This window comes from Olea europaea, chromosome 2, assembly GCF_002742605.1.
Source record: "Olea europaea var. sylvestris chromosome 2, O_europaea_v1, whole genome shotgun sequence".
Classification (NCBI taxonomy): Eukaryota; Viridiplantae; Streptophyta; class Magnoliopsida; order Lamiales; family Oleaceae; genus Olea; species Olea europaea.
The window spans coordinates 11,336,741-11,349,838 of NC_036238.1; the positions used below are offsets into that span (position 1 = coordinate 11,336,741).

A 13,098-nucleotide genomic window follows, 5' to 3' on the forward strand; every position below is an offset into this window, starting at 1 on the left:
CATATTTCAAATGTTCGATCGCCATCATATTTTTACTGGACAGCACATCCAGAAGAGGATTCCGTCGGTAAATATTCCTTCTTGTATTGTTTCTTGACTATAATCTTGTAGGATTTTTTATTTGTCTAGTTAGATATTCTATAACTAGTTAGAAGACTAAATATGAAGCTAGCCTGTCTTCCAGGTTGTGAGGAATGTTATACACACACACACACACACTCACACTCACACTTGTGAAAAAAAAAAAATTATAGGGTCTCAATAATAATTAGTCGCTTAGGGCCTCAGAATTCTCAAGACCGGTCCTACATAAAAATATAAAATGACGTAACCATTTTCGATATCTTTAACGTAAACGAATTTGTCACACTCGTTGATCTTAGATCCACATTTAATCACAATGTTATCAAATTTTTTGCATGTCACTATTTGGGTGCTTGTTTCAAGCATTACAATGATTTCACCAATTTACAGGCTTTCTTTTCCTGCCCTGATGATGAAGAACCCTCGGGTTTTTCCATTAGATTCTTTCTCTAAATTTCCATTCAAAAAGGTAGTTTTAACTTCAATTTGATATCCTTTAAGATTTTGTAGAGCCGTAATCACAAGTATCATCCTAATAGAAATTATTTTCGTTACTGGAGAATATGTATCAAGGCAACCAAGGCACTCACGTTGTTTGTAACATTTTATCACTAATCTGGCCTTATATTTAGTTCCATCTACTTTCATTTTCCTTTTGAAAATCTATTTGTAGTCTACCGATTTGTTCTTGAAGGAGGATCCACCAGCTCACATGTATGATTTTACAAATGGAATCTATTTTGCTTTTAATGGCCTCTTTCTATTGAGATTCTTCCGAAGAGTTCACTACTTTTTAGAAACTTTTAGGTTCACTTTCAGCATATAAGTCAAAAAATTATGACTATAAAATTTTTCTATCCTTTCTCTTTTGCAACCTCAACTTCATTTTCTAGTCCTTGATCCTAACTATTTCTGACCATAGTCTCATGTGTCCGTTTAAAAAAGCTTGCTACCTCTTTAGATCTGTACGGAAATATATGTTTAAAGAATGAAACATTTCTTGATTCCATTATCATAGTTTTGTGTATGTATGGGATTTTAGACTCGTGCACAAGAAATTGATAAACGCTACTATTATGTGCTTAGCCAATGAAGATGAAATCTACAACTTTCGGACTTATCTTCACCTTCTTTGGTGTTAGTACAACCACTTTAGCAAGACGCTTCGCACTCGTAAGTATTATAGAAATATTTCCTTCCTTTTCCATAAGGTATAAGGGCTTTTTTTCTTTTTTCGTTCAGGCTACATTGTTTAAAAGGTAATTTGTCGACCGCACAGCTTCCCTTTACATGTTTTGAGGTAACTCAAAACTTACTAATATTTCATTCATAATTTCCTTTAAGGTACTATTTTTTCTTTCAGTAATACCATTTTGTTGAGATGAATAAGTTGCAATGATTTCATATATAATTTCATGTTATGCATTGAATTCAGCAAATGGTGTTCTATAATCAACCATCTCAATCACTTCTCAATGCCTTAATTTTCTTATTTAATTGATTTTTAACTTCATTCTTATAGAAAACAAATTTCTTTATTATTTCATCATTATTTTTAAGTAAATATACATAACAGTATTTTGTACTATCATTAACTAAAATTAATGAAGTATTTGTTGTCACTCGTCATTTTTAAAGTTACTGGACTTGATGACATGTGAAACGAAATGATAGATGAGATAACATTTTAGTAAATTTTCATCAATTCCATTAACTTTTAAAATGAAAAGTGTTGAATTGATGGATGATAATATTTTGGTAAGTTCAATAACAACTCGAAAAAATTAAGGGTGGACTCCTTTTTTTTTTTTTTTTTTTTTCACGAAATGGACGTGAACTAGAGAAAATCGACTAGTTTGGCTCCAATTCCTCTACCGAATGGGTTCGTTTTAGGACCACGTATCGAGATTCGGCTGGTTCCGTTCCGAATCTTGGTATTGTATTGAAAATCAATAGTGAATTTGGTTTTTCCAATTTTTCTTTTTGGCTAGTGCATTGCACCAAGTCTTCAAACACTAGATCCCAAAATTATCTCACGTTAAACTTTCAATTTCCGTATGGCTTTTTTTCTTTCTTTTTTTTATTTTTATTTTTTGCAACAAAACCTAATAGGTAGTCAAAATTCAAATCTAAATAATTTTATAAATACTTTAGAAAAAATATATTTTTAGTTCAATATTTCGTAAGAACTCCAATTTCTCGTTGTTTCCAAAATGGCTGATCATCAAGAATCAAGATCTTTTATGATTACTAAAAATAATTATATTATGCATAATACATGTATTTCTAATATATATTGTTTTATGAGTTTTTTTTTTATTAAAAAAATTAGTTTTTGATTAGGTTTTACTGTTTATACTATGAGTAATAGTTTATCATTTTTTCTTTTCCTTTTTGTCTTTATGAATTGATCTTGAGATTTGGAGTAAATTTTTGTTTGTTGCTTTTGCTTAATCGATTTTTTTGTATCGATAAATTACAAGAATGATAAGTTCGATTTCAGTTTGATGCTATAGTTGAATATTTCAATTTCCTTAGGAATCGAACCAAACCAGACCGTACCTACTCCTTTAAAAAGCTTTCAATTCAGAAGCATTTGAAATGGTTAAGCGGTAACTTGAAAATTTTTAAAGTTCAATGGCAACTTGAATCTTTAACCCTATAAACCTTGTACCTACACCCGATCCATCCCAAGAAACAATTGAAACCAAAGAAAGAAACCTTGTACAATGCCGTTTTGCCAGTAGATACGCACACACAAAATAGCTGCTCATATAAATAAGTTTAAAAAAGGATAAATTAACCAAACTCGGAAAATATTTTTCACTAACCTTGCTTCATACTAATACGACGCAAGAGTTCAAGCCAATGAAAAACAGCTAACTTCACAAGCTAATACTAAATGACCCAAAAGAATTATCACATCATGTAGAACAAGAATGGAGATTGATTTCCATTTCATATAGCAATACATCGAGTGTAAAAGCTAACATTTCAGTTGTTAACTTGTTATACATCAGAGTACAACTTGGCAACGGTGAAGGAAGATGGATGGCGCAATTAAAACCACTCACACCTTCCAATTCAGCAGCCGGGTGAAGAAGTACGAACCACAGTGAAGAGCATTAGAGAATCTCAGTTGGAATACATGGAAGTTTTCCTTTGTTCTCATTAGAGCACCCCGTCTCCAAGCATGAGACCACCACCTTCAGCAGAAAATAATCCAACCAAGAATCTCAATTTCTTTATGATGATATTGGATCATAAGGATGTTGTAACCATTGGTGTTTCAAAGCTTCTGATGCAGACGGCCGTTTCTTTGGGTTTATTTCAAGCAGATGATCAACAAAGTCAATAAAGCCTTGGTCTCCCATTGGCAACCGATATCTTAAAGATGACTTCTTGGGTATCAAGTATTCCAGTCTGTTGGAGTCCTGAGGAGGATCGAAGAGGAGAAATGAGCTTCAGGTGGAGCACTATCGATTAAATTCTAACAGTAGGTAGTAAAAAGTTTAACCAACCAACGAAAAAGTTCCAAAACAGATATTATGTGGTACATGCTTTGGAAATGAAGGCCTGGGGAAAGAGAACTATGAAACCTGGTCTTCAGACACGGAAGGTGCTTTCTCAATGGAAACTATAGAGAGCTGTTTGGCAAAACTTATAATTTAATCTTGTCAAACATACTTTTTATCCATACATTTTGAACTATGAAACCTGGTCTTCAGACACGGAAGGTGCTTTCTCATTGGAAACTATAGAGAGCTGTTTGGCAAAACTTATAATTTAATCTTGTCAAACATACTTTTTATCCATACATTTTGTAGGACCAAAAACTTGCTACCATTATCTAAACATTCTATAAGATCCACAATTTACAATCAGCTTAAGAAGACCATTGGACGACAGCATGAAAGAATGGGAGTTCTAATATCGGAATTCTATGGCAATTGTCCTTCCAGAAGAAAAAGTGAAAATGCAATAGTAACCTCAGTAGAAAATTTCATCAATTCAACTAACACCTCCAAATAAGGCCGCGGCCAGCCTAACTCTCTTGAGGGGGATGTTGGGATCTATTTTATCAGGCTTCAACTCTGCTAGACCTATCTTAATATAAGTATTTCAAAAATGACAATAAAATTATATGCCCCGTAATTGCGATGTGTTGCATCGGGAGTATGCGTGTAGGTTGAAGATAAACAATACAACAAAAACAGAAAAAAGAACATTACCTGGTTCTGTTCATAAAGCATATGATTTTTGGTGAAATATTTGTATGTATCTTGACCTTTTGCAAGCATCTCTTGATCAATGGGGCCTATGATTCCAGTCACTCGAGCAAGTAAAGTAGCAGGAGAATCATTTTGGAAGAGGACCTATACGCACAACATTGCTTATATAATTTACTCTAAAATTTCCATGATGTATACATGGTAAAAAATGGCAACATAATATTGCAAGTTTCAATATACCAAAGACAAAAGGAACAAAAAACAACAAAATATTCATTGAAGAAACAGGTAATTAGTTACCAAAGTAGTAATTTCTAACAATAAATCATAAAAATAAAAAAAGAGTGAACATATATAATTAAGCTCATGTCTGGCCTTCAGTCTCTCGGTCATGCATTCGAGCAAACAAGCATTTTTACAGATTCAAAATATCATAAAAACTATGATAAAACAATGCTGAAAACAATATTACGCTAGACCACAGTGGAAAAAGAACTTACAGAGCCGGTGCAGAGTTCTGCAAGGATGCACCCAAGGGACCAGATGTCAATCTTTTTATCATATGGAAGTCCCAAAATAACCTCTGGTGCACGATAGGACCTAGATTGAACATATGAACAGAGATGATCTGTTTCAAAACAACTACTTCCCAGATCAATGACCTTTACCTCACATCTACTGTAACTTTTCACCAAAATATTCTCTGGCTTCAAATCACAATGTATGAGGCCAAGACTGTGTAAGAATTGCAGGGCTTCCAAACATTGAATTGTAATTGACTGCACAATCAAAATGACAAGTTAGTGACTCATTTGCCAATAAGATAAAAGCCTAAAAGGACAGCCGTGCCACCAACCTGGAGTCTAGGCATCGTAAAATAGACCTCCCCTCCAGATTCTCTATTGAATTTATGGAATTCGTACAGATTTGCTTTAAGCAATTCACAAACAATCAACATGTGCTCCTATAATATAAATGAAGGTCAATAGTAGATAAATTTTCACGTACCAAACATGCATCTTATGGGTTATACAAGGCAGAGTTAGAACCACACAAAACAATAATCACGCCCTAGGTCAATAGTCATATCTAACAGGAGCATATATGAACAACAAGCTTCTTTCTTCTTATCAACTATAAAGAAACAGGTCACTCTTCAAGAGACAAAAGTAACCACCAATTCTGCAGCAGTGAGCTGTCACCAAAATTTATAGAAGTACCCAAACAAAGAACTTGATACATCGACCAGTGTATAATGGAATATGAGTTGCAATGACCATAAACATTGAAAGCATAACAAAGATGCTAGAGTTGCCCTATAATAGTTTACATGTTACATGGCAGCCATTTTACCGAAAAAATAAGAATAAAGAAAAAAAGCTTAATATAGGAATTTGTCCTCTACATGCATCCCAGAGTTAAGAGGTTTAATAAAAACAACTCCAGCTTAAGACATGCCCCAGAAGCAAGGAAAATCATGAGCATAAAAAGAATTCAGCATGTAGTTCACGACTTATTGCATTCCATTGAATTGGAATCACTATTTTTGCATGTTACACTTGTATAAAAAACTACTTCGACAACAATTATAAATCGGACGTGTATCTGTTGCAAAGTATAAAATCAAGAGCCCTAAAAGATTCAAATCTAATTTGGAATACTGACGCATGCTAATATTATATTTAAGAGAAGCATGAGACAGCATTATAGATTTAATTCAATGTGTTCCATTGATACTGATAAAGGAATTGTGCACTATATTTGAGAATGATCTTCACAATTATCTTCTATATATGTGATTTTTTTACACTTTCTGCATCTTTAGAGGGAAAAAAATTATCCACCAACTATTATGGAGGAAAGAGTCAGGTAGACACTTCATGCCAGATGCCTTCAATGTGAGTGCAACGGTGTGACTCAAACTTTCCTTTCCAATATGAGAGAATGGAAACAACAGATATGTTACAAATGAAAATAACAAAATGCAAGATCCATACAAGTCACATCCATTAGTGTTACTAATTCTTTCTAAACATTCATGAAATCAGCATTTACGCATGTTGGATTACCCTATGAGAAAAGTCTATTCAATGTGAAGAAGGTTCAATGAGTCAAGAAGATAAAAATCTTAATAGAAAAGGGCAAAAGAGTTTAAAGCTAGAAGAATAGATTCAATCCCCTACTGTTTATCTAAATACCAACTTTAATACGAAATGGAAGGAAAAGACGAGCATCACAATCTCTTCAAGACAACATAACAAGTCCTTAGGTACATAATTAAGAGAAACATATTCCCAACTAAAATGGGGGCAAAGCTCAAAAGAGTGATACAAAAGTTCACTTACTCGATAATAGAAATAATCATACAACCGAAGAATATGATACTTGTCAGCAGGGTCATGCTTGTTAACATACTTGAGAAGTTTTATTTCATCAAGGCTCTGATCAAAAAAATCTTTGTTGTTTTTTATAATCTTCACACAGACATCCATCCCAGTATGAAGGTCATGCGCCTGGATGGCTTTGCTGAATGCAGCTGATCCAAGAAATTCAGTAACATGGTAGCGGCCAGCAATTACTGAGTTTAAAGGAACATGAAAATTTTTGTCCTCCTCAAATCCAGTTCTAACGAATAGACAGAAGCCAAGATAATGAAAAAACATAAGTTTCCAATGTCACATTCAGAGGTGATGAGGTAAAATACTTGGTGTGGACAGTCTTATTATTGGTAATACAAATAGAAGCCTGGAAACACAGTGGATAACCAAATATCATAACAAGGAAATATAGTATATGCTGCAACTTATCAGAGTCAAATTCCTCAACCAAAATCTATAATCAAACACAATAATATACTTAAAACTAACAAAAAGGACAACATACTTTGACGTAATGACCATGCGGGGAGGTAAAGAATTTCAAACCTACTCAGCAGGCTAAACTTCCAATGCCGAAGGTAATCCATCTTAAAACCACAAACTGGGACCAATTGTCTAACAAAGTAGAAAGCACTAAAAACTCAAGTTGCAATAAAGGAACTTATCAAAGGCTAAACTTCGTCATTTTGTGCAAAAATTTCTTTAACAGTTCAAAGCAGTTACATTTGACTAGGTGAAATTGCCCATTGTACTGATTGACATTTGTTTCCTTGTCATTTTGTGAGGACCTGGATCATTGAAATCTGTACTCTATCATGAACCCCATAATAGGATGTATGTCACTCTTTTGACACCTGTTCCCATATACTTCAACCGTCTCAAACTGAGTGTCCTATTTAATGTTTACAATTAGTATTTTTTTTCCTAACTGCAATACCTTCTTAACATACAACTCTTATGTTGAATGAGTTTTATAAAAAGGGAGGCACATATGTTTCAAAAGCATACATGGTCGTCAAAAGATAAAAAGCCTAAAAGATCTTCTTGTTTCAACTCCTAGCATAACTGCCTAATAGAAAGCATTATCAATTTGGGTTATACCTGTTGTTAATGCAAGAGAAGGTAGGAATACAACAGCTAACAGCCCAAGTGTTTGTGAGGAAAATTCAGATGATTCACATAAACCTTATTGCTTCATATCAGATATGATTTATATAGCTACAATCTGGGGCATTTCAAGTTTTTAACCCTATATAGTTTTCATAATCGCCGCTATAAAAACACCATCCTAGCAGTGGCAGGAAATAATTGCTTTTTTTCCTGCAGGGGGTGGGGTGAATGGTTGAGACCATACATATATTTCCTTCATAATATTCAGCATGCTATTTTCAGTTACAAGGAAAAAACGCTTTTGTTTTAACTTCTTGGCTGGTTAAATTGAGTTGGCTTATACATACCACAGCATAGTTATTCTTTAGTATCCAGAAGATTGATCTAAATTTAAAAAAAGTATTGTCGAACCAAAAACTACAATGCTTAGTCACACGGTTACACGTGACATTAACCAAGGACAATATAATAGAAATTGACAAATTTGTAGCTATTCACTAGAGGGCCATCTGATCTGCATTGATAAATACTAGATAGCGGATAACAATGAAAGTTCCCTTGATATAAATAATTCTAATTAACAAGGATTGCGTGTATTAAAACTGATATGAACCAATAAATGTAAAAACATACGTGCCTGTTTTTCCTATGGATGATCTTGATAGTGAAGGTTTCAAATTCCTCCTCTTGTGCTTTTATCTGGTTTACTTGATCTTGCATAGCAGCAGCCTCCTCCTCTTCCAGTAATACCCCTGGATCTTCTTCTTGAATACTTGTTATTTTCAAATCCCCTTCTTTCTTCTCATGCTCCTGTTCAATGTAGCCATAATTTGAAAGAGATGAGGGGCAAGAATTTGAGGATCCCCCAGTGTTATCAATGTTTTCATCTCTTGAACACTTTGTTGGTGAAGAGTCACTGCTTTCGTGCCTCCATGTCGTAAGCACATCGTTATTAACCACTGTAGAATCAGCAGCTTGATCACTTACAGCAGCATGTCCCTTGTTTGACCACAAAGATTTACCCGAGGTTGTCTGCACCAACTGCACATCCCCAGGAGGAGGAAATGGGAATCCCCTATTCAAGTGATTCTTTGCCTGTGTACATGCACTGGTATCACTACTTTTACATTTATCAGATATATTTGTGCTTGTTCTTTTTTTATCTTTCTTTGATTGTTCACCATAATTCTTATCCAAGTTGTGCTGTGAGTATCTAGGCCCACCAATACCAATACTAATATCATGATCATGAAGGTACTCTGTGTCCCCCTCACTACTACCGCCAACCACGCTTCCACGCATGTCAGTACCTATATCAGCAGCATCGCTGTTAATTCCCACACCAATAGATCTAACCAAATTATTTTGATCATCATCCATGCAATTATCATGTAGACGAGGTATTCCATATTCATTCAGAACCTTTCCATCCCTTCGCACTATGAGTTCATTTGTTTGAGAAACAAATCCCTGCCAGACGGGCTTGGTGGACATCAAACTCAGTTCCTCATCCGTCAACTGTCCAACATGTCTGCCAATTAAGTCATTCTCATCATTTCTCAGGTACTTTTCAATCATTGGGAGCCCAATAAGATTATCTGGATGTACAACAGGATCAACGTTTTTGGATGGGAAATCTCTCTCTCTAGATAAGTAGGAATCCTCTTCTGCAAACGACCTGTCATCTTCATTGTCTTTGTTTTGATCCCTTTCTATAGGGTCTCGAACACTCCCATGGCCGGTACCCTTTTCATTGTCACTTGGGTAATCAATTTCATGTGCCAGAAACCAGGCCTCATCTTCAATAGGTTGTCTCATGTAGCCAACATCATCATCATCTTCATATTCATCGGAGTCCCAGTACTCATTGGGGTAATCAACAGTTTCAACCAATCCATCACCAATGGTTGCAAAACCAGAGACCAGATCAGAAGTATCCTCAACAATACCCTGGCTCACGGAAAGCCAACTACCTCCTCCAGGCCTTCTCCCACCTGCACCAACATTAAGAAGAATATTGATTATTAAAAAAATAAATAAATAAATAAATAAATAAATAAATAAATAAAAAATAATAAAGAGGAAACCAGATGAAACGGTAACTTGTTGGGTAATTAAAACTATGAAGTGCATCCTAGATAGCATGATAAATAAAGATGGAATTATATTAAATTCATAGGTCTACATTTGATTAAAAAATTGGCTTCTAAATCTTCATTGGTATGGTTGGTTTCAAGAGATAAGAGAAGAGGAAAAATTGGATAGGCAAGGAAGTATATAACTTCAGATTATTCTATTGTTTGGTATAAAGAGAAAATGTAAAAGAAAAACTTGACAGGCCGCTTTTTGAGAAAATGAGAAACGAGTTGATCAACAGGGAATTTACTGTCATACTTTTCATAATATTTCCGCATATATAACAGAAGCCAGAAAAGGGAAGAGAAGATCTGCTTCTATTCTTTTCTCTCTACCTTAGAGGATTAGGAAAGGAATAAATAGTGCCGCATGATCAAGTGATTAGACTTTTGAGTTCCTGATGTTTCAATGCACAGAATTCAAGGCAATCACTATTGCAAACAATTTGTCCCTAATGAAAGTTTTGCTTGATGTATAAATTATGGAAGTATTTTTAGCAGTAGCGTAGCTGACGACAGATTAATGTACGGCTTAGATGTCACCCTTAAAGTGCATTGTTAATAAAATCTTCAGGGATCTAACAAATGCAGAAGAAATCAAGCTTGCTTATGCTTCGGTAGTCACTTCCATTTTTGGTTATCAGAGACAGTATTTCAGTTTCAGACACCAATCTATTATCCATTGTACAGAAGTTACATAATTATCATCTAAGCATGGTAATTTGAAGCACAACCTAAAGGAATAACTTCTTGTCCAATAGGAATATCTAGAAATGACCCTACGAGATAACCATTGTCCACATTCATAATCTTCGAACCAGGTCCATCATGTTGAAATTTCTCCTCCCAGTGAACACTGAAGGATTTGTCCTCCAATTTCAGTCTCACTGGTGCCAACCTTGGTAACTCATCCTTTTGATTCTCAAATGCAAGTTGAAAATCAAAGGCATCAAAGTCTTTCAACCCACCTCCTTGAGACTTCCCAAAGCATGGAACTCCTACAACGTCATCCACTTTCTCGTTTGTTGTAGCCATAATGTGGCTGAGTTCCGTTTTCCTTTTTCCATCTTTTTTATCACCAGTATCAGTAGCACTGTCATGACTGTTGGACACATCTCCCTTTGAGGAGTACAAAACAGTTTCGACTGAACAATCTTTCCAAAGCTTTGATGATGGATGGTCAGATTTGTCACTTCTGGACCAGGCGTTATCTGCAAGGTTATGTTTGGACCATGTTCCGTGATCAACTCCCTTGAGCTCACTCTTTCCATTTCTCTTAGGTTTCAGTTCCACGTTAGTTTTACTAGTACTCCCCAGCCAAGATGTTCTCTTTTCACCAGAAAAATTAACATCTGTCCCAGATCTTGCATCATCCTTGCCACTATCAAGAGCCTCTGCTGAATCCAACCTTGACTTCCCAGAATCATGAGAACCCAAAAAGTTGTTTCCACTAATATTTCCACCATCATTCTGATAAGAACAAACAGGGCCATTGCTTGGACTGTACTTCCATGAATACAAACCATGCACTGTATCATCTGAATTCTTACCATTTATCGCGACCAACTCCTTAACCTTTCCTTGATTCTCAATACTACAAAAATTCTCCCACTTGCAGTCAGGCCCCTTAATCTCGGTTTGACACTCTATCTCTTTCACAATTAGCTCCTTGAGAAACTCCCCGTTAGTCTGAGAACTACTAGTCTCCATAAGACCTTCCCTACTATTTTGAAAACTCGTAATCTTCCTATCTTCTTCAACTACTTTACCCCCATTTACATCTTGACTCAATTTACTGCCATACACCTTGTCTTCAATTATAAGCGTTTGAAGAACCCCATTTAGATCAGGCCTGTTACACAGCTCACCACGCAAAGCAGCCTCAGCGTTCTTAAATTTGTTCCTTCTCAAAAATTCCAATATAACATCCACGGAACTTGAATCTGCCATTTATATACGAGCACTACCCAGTATCCAGATAAAAAAGTACTATAAACACTCAACGAAACCTGAAAAAAGAGAAAAAAAAAGGAATAAAAACGCAGTATTTATAACTCGACCATAGACTACATTCCTGTCGTATATACAGGTTGTTACTAGTAAAGCGTAAAATGTGATTACATAAAGTTAAGCTGCAGTTCCAAACTCAAAAGAAAAACAACACACTAATCTGCACTTCAACGAAACCTAGAAAGCATACATCTATCTAGACAATATGGAAATGGGATCAAATTATCTAAACGTAAATAACTATAATTATTATCAATCAAATAAAATGGAAATTTTGAAATTTTAAGTAAAATGAGAAACTTACAGATCGAAGAATATGCTTTTTCGGGAGCCAAAGTGGGTGCTATAGATTTCATCGCCCAAGCTCAAAAAATGTGAATTTTCACTTCTGAAAGTGAATAATAAAGAATATAACATGAAGGAACTGATTCTTTTTTTGTTTATTGTTTTGGCCTGCAAAACTTCAGACATTGACATGGGATTGCAGTCCAGACAAGAAAAATAATATTTTGAAAATAAATTGTCTTTTTATATACAATTATACGTTGACAAGAACACGAATATTGGTTTTGAGATCATTAGTGAGGCGAGCATTCAATAATCCCCAGGAAATAGTAGAGAATTACCTCTGCTTTTAGCTACACGTGAATTAGCAATGTATACTTTTAGCACACGTGAATTTTCAATGTATTAACTTCCGTTACATTATATTTTTTTTCCTATTTTTAACCACACAATCTTTCATAAAATAATATTACCCGTAAATCAAAAAAATTTCCTTCTTTTCCAATCACTAATTTAAAATAAAAAATAAAAAATTATTCCACCTATTTTCCTTTTCCCAAATGGTGGCCAAACGGGGACTAGTGGGACTCCATTAAAGCATTTTGTAGGTCGGTAGTTTTGTATATACTCTGAGAAGTCAAAATAAATTTTTAAAATTGTCAAGTGTATGTACTTTTCTCTAATAAAAGCTTTCTTGAAAGAGAAAATTCTTTCAAAAATTAATTTTATAAAATAATGAAGTATCTTCTTCATAAAATTTTCCTATTAAAAAAAAAAAAATGGCATCTTGTCAAATGTGCCATGAATGTATTTAAGGGTTTGTCTTAAAATTTTTTTGGTGAATATAAATTCGACATATGTTAT

General features: G+C 34.7%; 1 protein-coding gene across 2 annotated transcripts; it reads right to left on the reverse strand.

Moving 5' to 3' along the window:
• Positions 1-2,834: 2,834 nt before the first annotated feature.
• Positions 2,835-12,585, reverse strand: LOC111410821. 2 transcript variants are annotated; one of them, XM_023041396.1, is made up of 8 exons: positions 12,254-12,585; positions 10,908-11,948; positions 8,442-9,798; positions 6,662-6,941; positions 5,173-5,280; positions 4,817-5,095; positions 4,317-4,460; positions 2,835-3,518 (listed from the first exon to the last, which is right to left on the reverse strand). In XM_023041396.1, exons 2-8 carry the CDS (start codon positions 11,887-11,889, stop codon positions 3,330-3,332), a joined length of 3,339 nt encoding a protein of 1,112 aa, XP_022897164.1. In that variant the 5' UTR covers positions 11,890-11,948; positions 12,254-12,585; the 3' UTR covers positions 2,835-3,329. The 2 variants fall into 2 exon arrangements, with proteins under 2 accessions (XP_022897164.1, XP_022897156.1); XM_023041388.1 differs by having other exon boundaries at positions 10,674-11,948.
• Positions 12,586-13,098: the final 513 nt, after the last annotated feature.